This window comes from Staurois parvus, unplaced genomic scaffold, assembly GCF_062004578.1.
Source record: "Staurois parvus isolate SC_StPar_1 unplaced genomic scaffold, SC_StPar_1.0 ptg001683l, whole genome shotgun sequence".
Taxonomy (NCBI): Eukaryota; Metazoa; Chordata; class Amphibia; order Anura; family Ranidae; genus Staurois; species Staurois parvus.
Window position 1 is genome coordinate 84,845 of NW_028319479.1, and position 21,462 is coordinate 106,306.

General features: G+C 53.7%; 1 protein-coding gene across 2 annotated transcripts in view; it reads right to left on the bottom strand.

Annotated features, from left to right (window-relative positions):
• Positions 1-10,022, bottom strand: part of LOC149434765 (protein FAM131C-like) — a 44,756-nt gene extending 34,734 nt beyond the window's left edge. The window contains exon 1 of one of the 2 annotated variants that reach the window (XM_089663420.1): positions 9,889-10,022. In XM_089663420.1, coding sequence (XP_089519546.1) covers positions 9,889-9,916 — 28 coding nt within the window. In that variant the 5' untranslated portion in view covers positions 9,917-10,022. Of the gene's footprint in view, positions 1-2,427; positions 3,640-9,888 lie in introns of those variants that run through there. The other variant, XM_089663419.1, reaches the window with a different exon arrangement.
• Positions 10,023-21,462: the final 11,440 nt, after the last annotated feature.

A 21,462-nucleotide genomic window follows, 5' to 3' on the forward strand; every position in this document is an offset into this window, starting at 1 on the left:
CTTAACGTGTACTCGTGAAGGCTAATGTGGTGTCTTTTATAAAGAGATGGTGGCTGGCGATGGGGGGGGGGAGATGGTGACTGGCAATGGGGGGGAGATGGTGGCTGGCGATGGGGGGGGAGATGGTGGCTGGCAATGGGGGGGGGAGAGATGGTGACTGGCGATGGGGGGGAGATGGTGGCTGGCGATGGGGCGGGGGACGGTGGCTGGTGATGGGGCGGGAGATGGTGGCTGGCGAAGGGGGGAAAGATGGCTGATGATGGGGGGGTAGATGGTGGTTGGCGATGGGGGGGGAGATGGTGGCTGCGGATGGGGAGGGTGGCTGGCGATGGGGGGGAGACGGTAGCTGGCAATGGGGGGGGGGAAAGGTGGCTGGCAATGGGGGGGGGGAAGGTGGCTGGCGATGGGGGGGGGAGATGGTGGCTGGCGATGGGGGGGGAGATGGTGGCTGGCAATGGGGGGGGGATGTTGGCTGGCGATGGGGGGGAGACGGTAGCTGGCAATAGGGGGGGAGATGGTGGCTGGCAATGGGGGGGAGATGGTGGCTGGCGATGGGGGGGGAGATGGTGGCTGGCAATGGGGGGGGGGAGAGATGGTGACTGGCGATGGGGGGGAGATGGTGGCTGGCGATGGGGCGGGGGACGGTGGCTGGTGATGGGGCGGGAGATGGTGGCTGGCGAAGGGGGGAAAGATGGCTGATGATGGGGGGGTAGATGGTGGTTGGCGATGGGGGGGGAGATGGTGGCTGCGGATGGGGAGGGTGGCTGGCGATGGGGGGGAGACGGTAGCTGGCAATGGGGGGGGGGAAAGGTGGCTGGCAATGGGGGGGGGGAGGTGGCTGGCGATGGGGGGGGGAGATGGTGGCTGGCGATGGGGGGGGAGATGGTGGCTGGCAATGGGGGGGGGATGTTGGCTGGCGATGGGGGGGAGACGGTAGCTGGCAATAGGGGGGGAGATGGTGGCTGGCAATGGGGGGGAGATGGTGGCTGGCGATGGGGGGGGAGATGGTGGCTGGCAATGGGGGGGGGAGAGATGGTGACTGGCGATGGGGGGGAGATGGTGGCTGGCGATGGGGCGGGGGACGGTGGCTGGTGATGGGGCGGGAGATGGTGGCTGGCGAAGGGGGGAAAGATGGCTGATGATGGGGGGGTAGATGGTGGTTGGCGATGGGGGGGGAGATGGTGGCTGCGGATGGGGAGGGTGGCTGGCGATGGGGGGGAGACGGTAGCTGGCAATGGGGGGGGGGAAAGGTGGCTGGCAATGGGGGGGGGGAAGGTGGCTGGCGATGGGGGGGGGAGATGGTGGCTGGCGATGGGGGGGGAGATGGTGGCTGGCAATGGGGGGGGGATGTTGGCTGGCGATGGGGGGGAGACGGTAGCTGGCAATAGGGGGGGAGATGGTGGCTGGCAATGGGGGGGAGATGGTGGCTGGCGATGGGGGGGAGATGGTGGCTGGCGATGGGGGGGAGGTGGTGGCTGGCGATGGGGGGGAGACGGTAGCTGGCAATAGGGGGGGAGATGGTGGCTGGCAATGGGGGGGAGATGGTGGCTGGCGATGGGGGGGAGATGGTGGCTGGCGATGGGGGGGAGATGGTGGCTGGCAATGGGGGGGGGATGTTGGCTGGCGATGGGGGGGATGGTGGCTGGCGATGGGGGGGGAGATGGTGGCTGGCGATGGGGGGGGAGATGGTGGCTGGCGATGGGGGGGGAGATGGTGGCTGGTGATGGGGGGGGAGATGGTGGCTGGCGATGGGGGGGGGGGGATGGTGGCTGGCAATGGGGGGGGGAGATGGTGGCTGGCAATGGGGGGGGGGGATGGTGGCTGGCAATGGGGGGGGTGGCTGGTGATGGGTGGAGATGGTGGCTGGCGATGGGGGGGGAGATGGTGGCTGGCGATGGGGGGGGAGATGGTGGCTGGCGATGGGGTGGGGAGATGGTGGCTGGCGATGGGGGGGATGGTGGCTGGCGATGGGGGGGGAGATGGTGGCTGGCGATGGGGGGAAGGAGATGGTGGCTGGCAATGGGGGGGGGAGATGGTGGCTGGCAATGGGGGGGGGAGATGGTGGCTGGCAATGGGGGGGGGGGATGGTGGCTGGCAATGGGGGGGGTGGCTGGTGATGGGTGGGGATGGTGGCTGGCGATGGGGGGGGAGATGGTGGCTGGCGATGGGGGGGATGGTGGCTGGCGATGGGGGGGGAGATGGTGGCTGGCGATGGGGGGGGGAGATGGTGGCTGGCGATGGGGTGGGGAGATGGTGGCTGGCGATGGGGGGGATGTTGGCTGGTGATGGGGGGGGAGATGGTGGCTGGCGATGGGGGGGGAGATGGTGGCTGGCGATGGGGGGGGAGATGGTGGCTGGCGATGGGGGGGGGTAAAGTGGCACTGAAAGGGTTCATTCTGCAACAAGGCACACGAAGCACCAACTTACCTTTGGATATGCAGGAGCCCATGCTGATGAGTAGAGAGGCCTGTGCCATGAAAAGCCTCGGAGATGATGGTGGTCCAGGGTCAGCGCTGGCCGGACCAGTGTCCCCCCGGGCATCTGAACCCCAACATCCTTATGGCACCAGCAGCTCACCCCGGAGGTCCACAGATCCTCTCCTGGCCTCCAGACCTTCACCCCAGACTTGACCTTCCGGCTACCTTGTCTGCCGACAGTCCTCAGGTCTTCTCAGCCTAGTTTGCGCCCCTCAACTTTGGTTTTTAGCCGATTTGTGGACACCCCCAACTCCAGCTGCGGAAGGCTCTCCTGATGTTCAACAAGTTGTCGGGAGACCCAGAATCCTGCGAGATGCCCCAAATCTCCAGCTGTTGTCACCCCAAAGACTACAGCAGTTGCTTCTTCTGACACCCAGAAAATTGAAGTATCAGCAGCTTCTGATTCCACAAAGCTGGGGGGGGGGACCTCCAAATCCTCCCCAGAGTTAGGGGCTTCTCTGATCTTACATGGAACCCCACAACTCAGGCTGTTGGCTCCCCAAAATCTGCAGCAGCTGCTTCTCCTGAGGTCCACAAAATTGAGAACTTAACAGCTTCTCTGCTTCCACAAAGCTAGGGACCCCCAAATCCTCCACAGAACTGGGGGGGCTTCTCCAACTTGGCAGGCTCACCACAACCGGAGATGTTGGCGCCCCAAAATCTGCAGCAGCTGCTTCTCCTAACACCCAGAAAACTAAGGAGTCTCTTGTGGTTCCACAATGCTGGGGGTCTCGGCCTTCTCTGGTCCTTGAGGTCTCTCCCGGACCCCCTGTTGTGCACCGGGCTGGCTGGCAGGAGTTGGCAGAGGCTGGTGACTGGCATTCAGAAGGCCAGCGGACATGGCAGAGGCGACGAGTTGCGTGCGTTGGAGTGCGTTGGGATTGCACGGGAATAACGATCAGGGAACGGCAGGAGGATCGTCACGTTGGGTAACGTTGTTGCATGGAGACGCGCAGCCAGCGGTGATGATTCCGCCCCTTTCTGTCCTCGCTCGTCTCGGGGAGGGGGGCTCTCCTCTAAGTGGGGACAGGACCAGCTCTCTCCTTTATTTCAGGAGCTGAAAGTGGCGGTCGATGTCAATAACGTTCGCTCCTGGGGGGGCTTAACGCTACCTGTGCCGGGCGCGCTCTGCGCTCACAGCGGCAACAGGCGAGAGAGGAAGGAGACGGCACGACGTATCAAACAATGTATCAGCCAGAGAGGAGAGTCACCCATCGGCGGAGTCGCTCGTTTCATCATCTGATCACCAGGACCATTGTGCTGCTTTACATTGTTACGTAGCTTCATCCATACATTGTTACGTGGCTTCATCGATACATTGTTACGTAGCTTCATCCATACATTGTTACGTAGCTTCATCCATACATTGTTACGTAGCTTCATCCATACATTGTTACGTAGCTTCATCGATACATTGTTACGTAGCTTCATCCATACATTGTTACGTAGCTTCATCGATACATTGTTACGTAGCTTAATAGATACATTGTTACGTAGCTTCATCGATACATTGTTACGTAGCTTCATAGATACATTGTTACGTGGCTTCATCCATACATTGTTACGTAGCTTCATCCATACATTGTTACGTAGCTTCATCCATACATTGTTACGTAGCTTCATCCATACATTGTTACGTAGCTTCATCCATACATTGTTACGTAGCTTCATCCATACATTGTTACGTAGCTTCATCGATACATTGTTACGTAGCTTCATCCATACATTGTTACGTAGCTTCACTGATACATTGTTACGTAGCTTCATCCATACATTGTTACGTAGCTTCATCCATACATTGTTACGTAGCTTCATCCATACATTGTTACGTAGCTTCATCCATACATTGTTACGTAGCTTCATCCATACATTGTTACGTGGCTTCATAGATACATTGTTACGTAGCTTCATCCATACATTGTTACGTAGCTTCATCCATACATTGTTACGTAGCTTCATCCATACATTGTTACGTAGCTTCATCCATACATTGTTACGTGGCTTCATAGATACATTGTTACGTGGCTTCATCGATACATTGTTACGTGGCTTCATCGATACATTGTTACGTGGCTTCATCGATACATTGTTACGTGGCTTCATCCATACATTGTTACGTGGCTTCATCCATACATTGTTACGTGGCTTCATCCATACATTGTTACGTAGCTTCATCCATACATTGTTACGTAGCTTCATCCATACATTGTTACGTAGCTTCATCGATACATTGTTACGTAGCTTCATCGATACATTGTTACGTAGCTTCATCGATACATTGTTACGTAGCTTCATCGATACATTGTTACGTAGCTTCATCCATACATTGTTACGTAGCTTCACTGATACATTGTTACGTAGCTTCATAGATACATTGTTACGTAGCTTCATCGATACATTGTTACGTGGCTTCATCGATACATTGTTACATGGCTTCATCCATACATTGTTACGTAGCTTCATCCATACATTGTTACGTAGCTTCATCGATACATTGTTACGTAGCTTCATCGATACATTGTTACGTAGCTTCATCGATACATTGTTACGTAGCTTCATAGATACATTGTTACGTAGCTTCATCCATACATTGTTACGTAGCTTCATCCATACATTGTTACGTGGCTTCATCCATACATTGTTACGTAGCTTCATAGATACATTGTTACGTGGCTTCATCGATACATTGTTACGTAGCTTCATCGATACATTGTTACGTAGCTTTATCCATACATTGTTACGTAGCTTCATCCATACATTGTTACGTGGCTTCATCCATACATTGTTACGTAGCTTCATAGATACATTGTTACGTGGCTTCATCGATACATTGTTAAGTGGCTTCATCGATACATTGTTACGTGGCTTCATCGATACATTGTTACGTAGCTTCATCGATACATTGTTACGTGGCTTCATCGATACATTGTTACGTGGCTTCATCGATACATTGTTACGTGGCTTCATCGATACATTGTTACGTGGCTTCATCGATACATTGTTACGTGGCTTCATCGATACATTGTTACGTGGCTTCATCGATACATTGTTACGTGGCTTCATCCATACATTGTTACGTAGCTTCATAGATACATTGTTACGTGGCTTCATCCATACATTGTTACGTAGCTTCATCGATACATTGTTACGTAGCTTCATCCATACATTGTTACGTAGCTTCATCCATACATTGTTACGTAGCTTCATCCATACATTGTTACGTGGCTTCATCCATACATTGTTACGTGGCTTCATCCATACATTGTTACGTAGCTTCATCGATACATTGTTACGTAGCTTCATCCATACATTGTTACGTAGCTTCATCGATACATTGTTACGTAGCTTCATCGATACATTGTTACGTAGCTTCATAGATACATTGTTACATAGCTCATTGATACATTGTTACGTAGCTTCATAGATACATTGTTACGTAGCTTCATAGATACATTGTTACGTAGCTTCATAGATACATTGTTACGTAGCTTCATCGATACATTGTTACGTAGCTTCATAGGTACATTGTTACGTAGCTTCATAGATACATTGTTACGTAGCTTCATAGATACATTGTTACGTAGCTTCATAGGTACATTGTTACGTAGCTTCATAGATACATTGTTACGTAGCTTCATAGATACATTGTTACGTAGCTTCATCCATACATTGTTACGTAGCTTCATCCATACATTGTTACGTAGCTTCATCCATACATTGTTACGTAGCTTCATCCATACATTGTTACGTAGCTTCATAGATACATTGTTACGTAGCTTCATCGATACATTGTTACGTAGCTTCATCCATACATTGTTACGTAGCTTCATAGATACATTGTTACGTAGCTTCATCGATACATTGTTACGTAGCTTCATCGATACATTGTTACGTAGCTTCATCCATACATTGTTACGTAGCTTCATAGATACATTGTTACATAGCTCATTGATACATTGTTATGTAGCTTCATAGATACATTGTTACGTAGCTTCATCGATACATTGTTACGTAGCTTCATAGGTACATTGTTACGTAGCTTCATAGATACATTGTTACGTAGCTTCATCCATACATTGTTACGTAGCTTCATGGATACATTGTTACGTAGCTTCATAGATACATTGTTACGTAGCTTCATCGATACATTGTTACGTAGCTTCATCGATACATTGTTACGTAGCTTCATCCATACATTGTTACGTAGCTTCATAGATACATTGTTACATAGCTCATTGATACATTGTTACGTAGCTTCATAGATACATTGTTACGTAGCTTCATAGATACATTGTTACGTAGCTTCATAGATACATTGTTACGTAGCTTCATCGATACATTGTTACGTAGCTTCATAGGTACATTGTTACGTAGCTTCATAGATACATTGTTACGTAGCTTCATCCATACATTGTTACGTAGCTTCATGGATACATTGTTACGTAGCTTCATCCATACATTGTTACGTAGCTTCATAGATACATTCTTACGTAGCTTCATAGATACATTGTTACATAGATACATTGTTATATAGATACATTGTTACGTAGCTTCATCCATACATTGTTACGTAGCTTCATAGATACATTGTTACATAGATACATTGTTACATTGATGCACAATTATATAGTTATAAGAATACATAGTTACCTAGGGGGGTTATTTACTAAAACTGGGGAACCAATCAGCTTCCAGGTTTTCTTTTTTGTCAAAGCTTCATTGAACAAACTGAAGGTAGAAGCTGATTGGCTCCCGTGTACAGCTGCACCCGTTCTGCTCTCTCCGGTTTTAGTAAATCCCCCCCATAGATGGAATAGATAGGTAGGTATACACTTACAGAGACACATAGTATACAGATACATATACTTGTAGTAAGATTGATACATTGTTGTATAGTATATAGTTACATAGTTATGTAGTTTATTCTCCCCTCTCTTCCATAGGCCCAGGTTAGGAATGATGTTCATTTCATGGCAGTATTTGGGGAGGAGAAAGGTATGGCAGTGGGAGGAGGAGGGGGTGGGTTGCCCTCAGTGGCGTCCTGAGGCAGGCGCGGTGGGTGCGGTCCACATGAGGTGACACTGACCACACCGGGTGACACCGGACCCGCTCCACAAAAAGGTAAGTTGTAAGAGAGAGTACAGAGTCCAGGAGTGCGCTACGCACAGAGCGCAGAGTTCAGGGGTGCGCTACACACAGAGCGCAGAGTTCAGGGGTGCGCTACGCACAGAGCGCAGAGTTCAGGGGGTGCGCTACGCACAGAGCGCAGAGTTCAGGGGTGCGCTACGCACAGAGCGCAGAGTTCAGGGGTGCGCTACAGACAGAGCGCAGAGTTCAGGGGTGCGCTACGCACAGAGCGCAGAGTTCAGGGGTGCGCTACGCACAGAGCGCAGAGTTCAGGAGTGCGCTACACACAGAGCGCAGAGTTCAGGAGTGCGCTACACACAGAGCGCAGAGTTCAGGAGTGCGCTACACACAGAGCGCAGAGTTCAGGGGTGCGCTACACACAGAGCGCAGAGTTCAGGAGTGCGCTACACACAGAGCGCAGAGTTCAGGAGTGCGCTATGCACAGAGAGCAGAGTTCAGGGGTGCGCTACACACAGAGCTCAGAGTTCAGAGGTGTGCTACACACAGAGCGCAGAGTTCAGGAGTGCGCTATGCACAGAGAGCAGAGTTCAGGGGTGCGCTACGCACAGAGAGCAGAGTTCAGGGGTGCGCTACGCATAGAGCGCAGAGTTCAGGGGTGCGCTACGCACAGAGCGCAGAGTTCAGGGGTGCGCTACGCACAGAGCGCAGAGTTCAGGGGTGCGCTACGCACAGAGCGCAGAGTTCAGGGGTGCGCTACGCACAGAGCGCAGAGTTCAGGGGTGCGCTACGCACAGAGCGCAGAGTTCAGGGGTGCGCTACGCACAGAGCGCAGAGTTCAGGGGTGCGCTACGCACAGAGCGCAGAGTTCAGGAGTGCGCTACGCACAGAGCGCAGAGTTCAGGAGTGCGCTACGCACAGAGCGCAGAGTTCAGGGGTGCGCTGCACACAGAGCGCAGAGTTCAGAAAAACAAGTGACTTTTATCCATGTGTTGGTGTCAGTGTGGCCATAATATTACCACCCCCTCCCCTCCTTCCCCTTAGCTGGCCTTCCTCTGCTAGAACAAGGAGGATGAGACCCCCCAGGAGCGCGCTCCGATCTCGCCGCATTCCCATTCCCCGGGATTCCTGGGAGAAAAGGATTGCGACTTCTGCTGAGGATTCCTGCAAGAGATGGGGGGCGCTCCGCAGGGTGGGGGGGCACTCCGCAGGGGGGGGGCGCTCCGCAGGGTGGAGGGGCACTCCGCAGGGGGGGGGGCACTCCGCAGGGTGGAGGGGCACTCCGCAGGGTGGGGGGGGGGCGCTCTGCAGGGTGAGGGGGCGCTCCGCAGGGTGAGGGGGTGCTCTGCAGGGTGGGGGGGCGCTCCGCAGGGTGGGGGGGGCACTCCGCAGGGTGGAGGGGCACTCCGCAGGGTAGGGGGGCGCTCTGCAGGGTGAGGGGGGCACTCCGCAGGGTGAGGGGGCGCTCTGCAGGGTGGGGGGGCACTCCGCAGGGGGGGGGCACTCCGCAGGGTGGAGGGGCACTCCGGAGGGTGGGGGCGCTCTGCAGGGTGAGGGGGGCACTCCGCAGGGTGAGGGGGCGCTCCGCAGGGTGAGGGGGGCACTCCGCAGGGTGAGGGGGCACTCCGCAGGGTGGGGGGGCGCTCCGCAGGGTGGGGGGGCGCTCTGCAGGGTGAGGGGGCGCTCCGCAGGGTGGGTGGGGTGCTCTGCAGGGTGGGGGGGCACTCCGCAGGGTGGAGGGGCACTCCGCAGGGTGGAGGGGCACTCCGCAGGGTGAGGGGGCGCTCCGCAGGGGGGGGCACTCCGCAGGGTGAGGGGGGGCGCTCTGCAGGGTGAGGGGGCGCTCCGCAGGGTGGGGGGGCTGCACTCGGTAGTACAGGAGGATTCTCATGGTGACACATCAGGCTAATTCTGGAGCCGGTGACTAAAATAGAGCGAGATAACGGGAGGGGGGAGGGGGGGCGACATTCCAGATCTGCAATCTGGGGCATCCTCACCGCAAACAATAATAGCCGACTATAAATATCAGGAGAAGATTCCGTCACTGCAGCCACAGGAGTGAGACTACAGCTTCCCCATAGATGCCAATGGGATCTGGAGTCCTCCAGCAGCGCAGAGTATTTCAGGAGAGGAGAGTTGGTGGTCCTTCTCCTGTGGCCCCCCATCTTTCCTCCATGGACCCTCTGGTAGGGTTCCCCCCTGATGTCCCCAGTCTGTCCTGTATTCCCATGATGGCCTTCGTCTGCCTGGATCTCAGTAGGAGGAGGGGGCTGGGTGGTCCCTTGGTGCTCCTGCCATCGTTCAGCGGTCCCTCACAGGCACTTACTGCTGATGACAGGATCCGACAGCCTCATGAAGGAAGCAGCCTGTGCGGTGGTGCTGAACGCGTCCTTTGGGCAAAGTCATTCCGTCCCGACGTGTGTCAGATGCCAATTACACGGCTGCGCCTGCGAGGGGCTGACAGCGACGGTGCGAGGAGCCGCCATGGCCAGCCGACACGTTTAACCCTCACCCTGCCTGCGGGAACACCGAGCACGGGGGGGGGGGGGGGGGCAGGATCATTATAGTGACATGAACACGTCATGGGGGTCCCCAGAGCCAAGAGGACCACCACAATGATTCCTGGTGAGCGGAGGGACCACCCCCCCCCCCCCTGAGAAACCAGTTATGGAGGGAAATCCATCAATTCTGGCCCAATGATCACCATGTGGAAACCAATCACTGCTGTTCACAAAACCCATCCCCCCTATTGATCCCCCCACTGATCCCCCCACTGATCCCTTCACTAATCCCCCCACTGATCCCCTCACTGATCCCCCCACTGATCCCCCCCACTGATCCCCTCCACCCACTGATCCCTTCATTGATCCCCCCCCACTGATCCCCCCACTGATCCCTTCACTGATCACCCCACTGATCCCTTCACTGATCCCCCCACTGATCCCCTTACTGATCCCCCCCACTGATCCCCTCACTGATCCCCCCCACTGATCCTCCCCACTAATCCCCCCCCCCACTGATCCCTTCATTGATAACCCCACTGAACCCCTCACTGATCCCTTCACTAATCCCCCCACTGATCCCTTCACTGATCCCCCCACTGATCCCTTCACTAATCCCCCCACTGATCCCCTCACTGATCCCCTCACTGATTTCTTCACTGACCCCCCCACCGCTCCCACTGATCCCCTCACTGATTTCTTCACTGACCCCCCCACCGCTCCCACTGATCCCCTCACTGGTCCCCCCACTGATCCCTTCACTGATCCCCTCACTGATTCCCCCCCATTGATCCCCTTACTGATCCCCTTATTGATCCCCCCACTTATCCCTTCACTGACCCCCCCCCCCCACTGATCCCCTCACTGATCCCCTCATTGATCCCTTCACTGATCCCCTCACTGATCCCCCCCCTACACTGATCCCTCACTGATCCCCCCAACTGATCCCCTCACTGATTCCTTCACTGATTCCCCCCCCACACACACACTGATCCCCTCACTCATCCCTCCCCATTGATCCCCTCAGTGATCCCCTTATTGATTCCTTTACTGATCCTCTCACTGATCCCCTATTAATTCCTTCACTGATCCCCTCAGTGATCCCCTATTGATTCCTTTCACTGACCCCCCCCCCCAGTGATCCGCTATTGATTCTTTTACTGTTCCTCTCACTGATCCCCTCAGTGATCCCCTTTTTGATCCCTTCACTGATCCCCTCATTGATTCCTTCACTGATCCCCTCATTGATTCCTTCACCGATCACCTCAATGTTCCCTTCACTGATCCCCTCGGAGATCCCCTTACTGATCCTTTCAATGATTCTATCACTGATCCCCTCACTGCTCCTCTTATTGATCCCCCTCACTGATCCCCTCCTTGATCCATTCATTTTTCCTGTTATTGAACTTTGTTTTGATCCAATCATTGATCCCCTCATTGCTCCTCTTATTGATCCCCTCATTGCTCCTCTTATTGATCCCCTCATTGCTCCTCTTATTGATCCCCTCATTGCTCCTCTTATTGATCCCTTCACTGATCCTCTTATTGATCCCTTCACTCATCCTCTTATTGATCCCCTTATTGATCCCCCTTTGATCCACTCATTGATCCTCTCATTGATCCCTTCACTGATCAATGAGATTGATGAACAAAATCAACTTTAATGAACTGGAAACGTTTAGCAGCAAAGTCATTCTCTGTGAGGGGATCCCTCCAGGACGGGACTTCTATTGGAGGGGACTCTGCAGGATGAGGATGATGGCCAGTAAATACCAGGCCACGACTAGTCAGCAGTACTTTCAGATTGTGCCACCATACCAGATCTCACCAGCAGGCGGAGCCCTGAATGGGATTTCTCTTATCCCGGATCGGATGCAATGGATCGCCGACATTCTTCTCCCATTTTGATGGTTTTATGATATCAGACTATTGATTATGGAATCTCTGGAGGTGCGATTCCTCATCACTGAAGTCTCTTCTAATTGTTAATGAATCTCAAAAGTCATTTTCAATCTTTTTTAAATCTGCAGATTTCATTAAGATAGTCCCTGGTGATCCTGCCTTAGAGATCCTTGTCCAGGCACTTCCTGTTATAGGGTGACAACACTCTGTCCTCGTCTCCCAATGGTGCTCCTGTGTTGTCACACGGGCTTCATATGAAGACTACAGGTGGCTGTACCAACACATATCTCACAGACATGGCCCGCTGTTGTCACCATCAGGAAACCCGCCCTGAGAAATGCCGCGCTGCCATTTTTGAAATGCATGTAGATGGGAAGTGGCTGCAAAGAGGCTGCAAAGGATCCGCAACACTGGACAAAAAGGAGGAAAAAACAAGATTTTTATAAAAACAAAATAAGAATAGATTATGACATTCAGTACACAGAGCAAACTAAGGGGGCGCACCCTAGGAATGATTGCCTTGTACTATGCCCAAGCATGATTGCCTCCCCTCCCCCACTGGCCTTTGCTCACATTGTGCCGGCCCAGGCCACCTTACATCCTCCCCTCCAGCGAGACCAACGTGATCCCTGCTCTGTGCTGTGTGCTCCCTGTGTGCTCTGTGCTCCCTGTGTGCTCTGTGCTCCCTGTGTGCTCTGTGCTCCCTCAGTGCTGTGTGCTCTGTGCTCCCTCAGTGCTGTGTGCTGTGTGCTCCCTGTGTGCTCTGTGCTCCCTGTGTGCTCTGTGCTCCCTCAGTGCTGTGTGCTCCCTGTGTGCTGTGTGCTCCCTGTGTGTTCTGTGCTCCCTGTGTGCTCCCTGTGTGCTCTGTGCTCCCTGTGTGCTCCCTGTGTGCTCTGTGCTCCCTCAGTCCTGTGTGCTCTGTGCTCCCTGTGTGTTCTGTGCTCCCTCAGTCCTGTGTGCTCTGTGCTCCCTGTGTGCTCTGTGCTCCCTGCGTGCTGTGTGCTCCCTGTGTGCTGTGTGCTCCCTCAGTCCTGTGTGCTCCCTCAGTCCTGTGTGCTCTGTGCTCCCTGTGTGCTCTGTGCTCCCTGTGTGCTCCCTGTGTGCTCTGTGCTCCCTCAGTCCTGTGTGCTCTGTGCTCCCTCAGTCCTGTGTGCTCTGTGCTCCCTGTGTGCTCCCTCAGTCCTGTGTGCTCTGTGCTCCCTGTGTGCTCTGTGCTCCCTGTGTGCTCCCTGTGTGCTCTGTGCTCCCTCAGTCCTGTGTGCTCTGTGCTCCCTGTGTGCTCTGTGCTCCCTCAGTCCTGTGTGCTCTGTGCTCCCTGATTAAGGGAAGTCCTGTCCTGATATTTGTTGCCATGGCAGCAAGCAATACAAATTTGACATGTTGTGACAGAATTCTGGGTGGAGCCTAATAGAGGATGAATATTTCTAATATAAGGCCACCGACAGAAGTGACAGTTGTTGGGTGGAGTCCTTCCTGTGCTGTAGAGCTGAATTCTCCGCAGGCTGCAGTTCTCGGTTCTGGTCAGCAGGGGGCGCACCGCCCTCATATTTGTAATATTCATCACTTCATTCCTGAACAATTCCATCCCCAGCAAGATGATCCCTAAAGTAGCCCCCCCCCCCCGCAGGGACACAGCGACCTGCTGGACCCACTCCGTGTTCCCGGAGAAATTAGGTTTCTGTTGTTAGTGGTGCTGGGAGTACACAGACCTTCTCCCGGGCATGGCGGCACCTTCATGTATATCCTGGTGCCTGTTCCTGGCGGTGTTCCCAAATGTATGACACAGATCAGCCCCTGCTGCACAATGTACAGTCTGATCACTGGGGGAGGGGAGACTGAGAAATACCTCCTCTTCCTTCACAAAGTTACAATGTACAGTCTGATCAGGGGGGGCAGGTGATGATACGCCGGGGGGCAAGTGATGGGGTGCGGTGATCAGACTGGACTCAGGTATGGGGGGGGGTCAGGTGATGGGGAGCGGGGATCAGACTGGACTCAGGTATGGGGGGGGGTCAGGTGATGGGGTGCGGGGATCAGACTGGACTCAGGTATGGGGGGGGTCAGGTGATGGGGTGCGGGGATCAGACTGGACTCAGGTACGGGGGGGGGCAGGAAGGCAGTCAGTAATATTCGGGGCGTTCCTTCCTGCGGTGGAATGTCTGAGTCATGTTCTGGCAGTGAAGTCCATTCCTGACATTCCTGATGATGGGACTGAGGCCGCTTCCCCAGCGCTGTCCATTCATCTGTATCTATGGCCTGTAATTACCTCCAGCCTCTCTGAGAACACGCCACAGCCTTCTATATATGTCTGCCCCCCCCACCCGGCCTGCCCCCCACCATGGCGGCCTCCATCCCTACACGTCTCCATTCAGGGGTGGACTGACAACTCATGGGGCCCCCAGGCAATAGGGGATCATGGGGCCCCCGGGCAATAGGGGATCATGGGGCGCCGGGGCAATAGGGGATCATGGGGCCCCCGGGCAATAGGGGATCATGGGGCGCCGGGGCAATAGGGGATCATGGGGCCCCCGGGCAATAGGGGATCATGGGGCCCCTGTATCCTTGCCCAAACTCAAAAAAGTTATGAAAAAGGTACCAGGGGCATCTCATGGGGCCCCCTACTGACCCCGGGCCCTCAGGCAGTGCCCGAGTTTCCAAATGGTCAGTGCGCCCCTGTCAGTGACCGGTCTATGGTGGAGGGCTCCTAGTCCCAGTGGTCCTGGTCACAGAGGATTAAGGGAGAAGGGGGCGGAGTCATAATGGTTCAGCAGCCTCCTCCTCCTGTGGGACTATAAGAAGGATGACATCATAGGACATGTGACCCGAGCCGGGGAAATCGCACTTTGTATTTCCTCATATCTCTGATATGTGATCCGTGAGATAAGTGGCGCCTCAGGGAAGAGACGCGCCTAAAACAAAACGCCATTTCCACCGCTGTGCACACCAAAGTCTGCAGAACATCGCTCTGTCCCCTCCCCCTCCTGACAGATCCATATTGATATATTCTGCAGATTATTCCACCAATGACCTCTATGGGGATCTGCAGAACATCGCTCCGTCCCATCCCCCTCCTGACAGATCCATATTGATATATTCTGCAGATTATTCCACCAATGACCTCTATGGGGATCTGCAGAACATCGCTCCGTCCCATCCCCCTCCTCACAGATCCATATTGATATATTCTGCAGACTATTCCACCTCTACAGATCTGCAGAACATCGCTCCCTCCCTCTCCCTCCTCACATATCCATATTGATATATTCTGCAGACTATTCCACCTCTATAGATCTGCAGAACATCGCTCCGTCCCATCCCCCTCCTCACAGATCAATATTCATATATTCTGCAGACTATTCCACCTCTACAGATCTGCAGAACATCGCTCCCTCCTTCTCCCTCCTGACAGATCCATACTGATATATTCTGCAGACTATTCCATTTCCGGTGACGCTGTAGATCTGCAGAACATCGCTCCTGACAGACAGGACATTCTGGGGATTGGGAGTCGGAACGCGTTGGGAGCGGTCCTCACTTTATTGTCGCCACACAAACAAGTTTTCTGTCATCTGGTTGCCATGGAGACCAGATAAGCCTCCCGCTGATAAGATTGTTACATTGTATTCTTCATGGGAACAATTCTACACACGTCATGTGACTGCAAGAAGGACTGTCTGCGCTCCCCACTGCAGCCAATGGTATGTATCCTGTGGTGAGGGCTGCCATGTGATTGGATGCTGTGAACACCCCGCCTGGACCCCCTGTGAAATGAGAGAATATGATTGGTTCTCAGCCCGTTATTCCCTTTTATTGCCCTCAGATTATTCATGTTGTAACGCCCCTCCCCCATCACATGGACTGAGAGGGTCCATCGTCCTGCACTGACCCGGCACTCTGAGGGTCTCCATGGAATTTACTGACAGCCAGCGTTGGGGCCCAATCAGACAGGCGGCGCGCTCTGCAAACGCAGCATCATCATGGGCGCTAGGAGCGATTCCCCTCCCACAATGCTGACCTATCGCCTTCTCACACCGACTCCAAGCAGCCAATTACACAAGGCTAACTGATCTTATCTCAGCAGTCATGTAGAAGGATTGGCAGGAAGTGAGAGCAGCCAATGAGATCACAGGGGAGGGCGCCTCTAACTAGTCCACTGCTTTCCGGTGTGTGAGCAGCTGACACAATTGCCTGTGCTTGGTTGTCATGGTAACAGAGGTGTCGGTGTCGGTGACACTTCACATTCACACTTTGAAAAATAGTAAGAAAAAAGGCCCAAAAATAGAGGCGACAGCCACCAGAACCTTTCATCTCCTCCCCCGACCGCCATCTGCAGAGCCTCGCTTTGTACCAGAGGAGCTTACACTCTAATGTCCCCTCCTTCACAGTCACATGTCTCTGTATAGAGGAGCTTACACTCTAATGTCCCCTCCCCCACAGTCCCATGTCTCTGTATAGAGGAGCTTACACTCTAATGTCCCCTCCCCCACAGTCACATCAGTCTCTGTACCAGAGGAGCTTACGCTCTAATGTCCCCTCCCCCACAGTCACATCAGTCTCTGTACAGAGGAGCTGACACTCTAATGTCCCCTCCCCCACAGTCACATCAGTCTCTGTACAGAGGAGCTGACACTCTGATGTCCCCTCCCCCACAGTCCCATGTCTCTGTATAGAGGAGCTTACACTCTAATGTCCCCTCCCCCACAGTCCCATGTCTCTGTATAGAGGAGCTTACACTCTAATGTCCCCTCCCCCACAGTCACATCAGTCTCTGTACAGAGGAGCTTACACTCTAATGTCCCCTCCCCCACAGTCCCATCAGTCTCTGTACCAGAGGAGCTTACACTCTAATGTCCCCTCCCCCGCAGTCATGTCAGTCTCTGTACCAGAGGAGCTTACGCTCTATTGCCCCCATTGCAGACACTCACCATGAGCCGTTTATTTCACAGATCTATATTTTTGGACATCTGTAGGTGGATGGGGACAACATACAAACTCCATGCAGTCATAATGTAATTGTTGGGGGATGGGTCTCCGCCCTACACAGGTGACATGTGAACCCGTCATTATCTCGGGGACAACGCTCCCCTTTACCCTCCATTCTGTCTCTACCAATGAAATGTCATTTCCGACTGACCTGGAGCGCGCTCAGTGGCGTGTCGATGAACACACCCGGCCGGCCTCCTCCTTCCTGGAGCCTCGCTCATACATTGTGCAATCAGACGACTCGGGGAGAGAATGTCACCTAACACAGAGAGCGCACAGTGACTGCTGAGTGACACCGTGACCGCACAGGAGCACAGTGACTGCTGAGTGACACCGTGACCGCACAGGAGCACAATGATTGCTGAGTGACAACGTGACCGCACAGGAGCACAGTGACTGCTGAGTGACACCGTGACCGCACAGGAGCACAGTGACTGCTCAGTGACACCGTGACCGCACAGTGACTGCTCAGTGACACCGTGACCGCACAGGAGCACAGTAACTGCTGAGTGACACCGTGACCGCACAGGAGCACAGTGACTGCTCAGTGACACCGTGACCGCACAGGAGCACAGAGACTGCTGAGTGACACCGTGACCGCACAGGAGCACAGTGACTGCTGAGTGACACCGTGACCGCACAGGAGCACAGTGACTGCTGAGTGAGCGAACCTCCATGTCAGAGTCAGTGTTAACATTTATATTAGAGTTAACATCAGGGTCAAGGATCACATTAGGGTCAGGGTTAGGGTCAGGGTTAGTGTTAGGGTCAGGGTTAGGGTCAGGGTCAGGGTTAGTGTCAGGGTCAGGATGAGAAAGCCCCTCCTTCCCTCCTAAAGACTCCTGGGATGTATGACATCATTTTGGCCTAGGCCAGAAACCAGGAAGTAACTAAAGAAATGTATAAAGAAAGGTATAACCCAGTGAATGTGATCTCCTCCTGTCTATGTACTAATACCGGCCGCGTGGGGATGACGCGGAGTCCATGTTGGTTGAGAATTTAGTTCCAGTTTAAAGTGTGACTCCTCATTAGCAGGACCCGGAACAGCGGAGAATCGCTCCACATGCCTGGAGCCCACTGAACGGTGACATATCGGTTCTGGGTGGACCTGCAGCGCCGTCAGCGGTTCCCATCCCTCGCAGACCGTTGCGTCATTTATCGGCGGAGGCGCCGGGTGCAGAAGAGCCGTCTGTCATTAGAGCCAATTGCGGCAGATCCAGCGAGGTTGAGGGATGAATCGTCCCTTTCATTTGGCCGAGTCGGGGATGTCACGCTGGTGTGGCCCCCGGGACCAGGCGGGTTCATCTCATCTGTGTTCACCTGCCAGGGGCCGCCGAGGCTGCCAATTACCAGCAATTAAGCCGGATTAAATGAAGGTCATTAGCGGGGCATGCTTGGTTCCCTGGCAGCGCCCTCCTGCCCCTCACCAGCCAATCACCATCCACCAACAGGCGACGTGCCGCTAACTCACATCTGTCCTCAGCCTGGAGGAGCTCGGCGTGTCGGGACGCACCGCCGCTGGCAGGAGGCCTGGAAACTCCTCCATCCATGTCTCACCACTTGTTCTACACTGTGACTACCAGTCTGAGGTCTGTGAGGTGGAGGGAGCGACCGAGCGCCAGCGCTGCAAGAGGGGCCCCCATTTCTGGTGTCTGGGACCCAATCAGGGAAGGAAGTTCCAGCGCAGAAGGAGATTTGTATTACTATTACATGACGTCTGAGGAGCGTCCGCCATACTCTGTTCACACGAAAAGTCACAGTTTATGGATAATAGGGAGTTCACCCCCTTCCATGGAAATCTACCTTCTTCTTCCCCCTTCCATGGAAATCAACCTTCTTCTTCCCCCTTCCATGGAAATCTACCTTCTTCTTCCCCCTTCCATGGAAATCTACCTTCTTCTACCCCCTTCCATGGAAATCTACCTTCTTCTTCCCCCTTCCATGGAAATCTACCTTCTTCTTCCCCCTTCCATGGAAATCTACCTTCTTCTTCCCCCTTCCATGGAAATCTACCTTCTTCTACCCCCTTCCATGGAAATCTACCTTCTTCTTCCCCCTTCCATGGAAATCTAACTTCTTCTACCCCCTTCCATGGAAATCTACCTTCTTCTACCCCCTTCCATGGAAATCTACCTTCTTCTTCCCCCTTCCATGGAAATCTACCTTCTTCTTCCCCCTTCCATGGAAATCTACCTTCTTCTACCCCCTTCATTGGGATTTTACCCCCTTGTTCCCCTTCAATACAAATCTACCTTCTTCTACCCCCTTCAATGGAAATCTACCTTCTTCTACATCTTTCATTGGGAGTCTCCCCTTCTTCTACCTTCTTCATTGGGATTTTACCCCCTTCTCCCCTCTTCAATGGAAATCTACCTCCTTCTACCGCCTTCAATGGAAGTCTCCCCCTCTTCTATACTCCTCATTAGACATCAACCCCTACTGCCCCCTTCTTTGGGATTTTACCCCCCTTTTCCCCCTTCAATAAAAATCTGTCTTCTTCTATCTTCTTCATTGGGATTTTACCCCCTTCTCCCCTCTTCAATGGAAATCTACCTTTTTCTACCCTTTTTACTGGGAGTCGCCACCACTTCTATCCTCTTCCTTAAGAGTCTACCCCCTTCATTGGGATTTTACCCCCTTCTTCCCCTTCAATGGAAATCTACCTTCATTTACCTTCTTCTACCCCTTCATTGGAAGTCTACCCCTTTCTACTCCTTTCATTGGGAGTCTACCCCTTTCTACCCCCTTCATTGGGAGTCTACCCCTTTCTACCCCCTTCATTAGGAGACTACCCCCTTGTACCCCCTTCATTGGAAGTCTACCCCTTTCTACCCCCTTCATTGGGAGTCTCAGCCTTTCTACCCCCTTCGTTGTGAGTCTACCCCTTTCTACCCCCTTCATTAGGAGACTACCCCCTTGTACCCCCTTCATTGGGAGTCTCCCCCTTGTACCCCCTTCATTAGGAGACTACCCCCTTGTACACCCTTCATTGGGAGTCTACCCCCTTGTACACCCTTCATTGGGAGTCTACCCCCTTGTACACCCTTCATTGGGAGTCTACCCCCTTCTACACCCTTCATTGGGAGTCTACCCCCTTGTACACCCTTCATTGGGAGTCTACCCCTTTCTACCCCCTTCATTGGGAGTCTACCCCCTTGTACCCCCTTCATTGGGAGTCTACCCCTTTCTACCCCCTTCATTGGGAGTCTACCCCCTTGTACCCCCTTCATTGGGAGTCTCCCCCTTCTTCTGGGTGCACACAGTACTGGTACACAAAGGTTTAGGACCGATGTATATGAGTTTGTTGATCGTTTGCCTTGAAGTCCTACCCAATAAAACTGCCAAAACTCGAACCTTCTTCCCCCAGATGCCTCCAGTCCAGGCCTGCATGTGAATGGAGGTTAGTGGGGAGCCCAGACAGCTCATATTTCAGACGTCAGCTCAGTATTAGTCGTATTGTACAGACAATGGGGGATATTCTGACAGTTTCCATCCCTCTGTGTGTATACATGGCTGTCCGTTTCCCGGGGGGATTTGAGGGTCCCGGGATCCGGCCTCGCTGGGCCTCTGCTTCTCTCTGCAGCTTCCTTGTGGCGGCCTCCATGGAAATATGTGAATTCTCTGGTCGTCTTCGCATTGCCCAATCTTGCAGCTGACATTGCGCAACGCTGAGCCGCATTTTTCAGAAATAACGTTTACTGGAAAAACATAAAGTGTTTGTTTTATAGAACAACATTCTGCGGGTCCCAACATGACACGGAGGGGCCCCCGGGATGCCACGTCCGCCTGTCACCTACACCTGACTACTAAGGTCAGAGCCGGATTCCGGTGATTCTCATCACATGCCGGTCCCATGCCGGTGACTACACAGAGGAGGTCATGGCGGTCACCCCAGGACCCCCCCCCAGGGAAAGTCAGAGGAACCTGCCCTGGCCCACAGAAAGCCCCTCTACTTTCCCTGGTCCTTTGAGCCCCCCTCCCCCCTGCCATGTCTTGTCCCTCAGGAATCCCCTCTTCTTGCCCCAGCCTTCTGAGCCCCCCCATCCCTGCCCTGGCCCTCATGGACACCCTTGTCTTGCCCCAGCCCTCTTAGCCCCCCTATTTCTGCCTTAAACCTCAGGGACCAACTTTTCCCATATCTGCCTCCATTGACCCCTTTATCCTGCCCTGGCCCTAAAGGAACCCCTGCTTCTTGCCCTGGCCTTCTGAGCCCCCCTATCCCTGCTTTGGCCCTCAGGGACCACCTCTTCCCATATCTGCCTTCATTGACTCCTTTATCCTTCCCTGACCCTAAAGGAACCCCCTCTTAATGCCCTGGCCCTCTGAGCTCCCTTATCTCTGCCTTGGCCCTTAGGGACCACCTCTTCCCGTACCAGCCTTAACTGACCCCTTTATCCTTCCCTGGTCCTAAAGGAAACCCCTATTCTTGCCCTGGCCCTCTGAGTCTCCTATCTCTGCCTTGGCCCTCAGGGACCACCTCTTCCCATATCTGCCATCACGGGCCCCTTTATCCT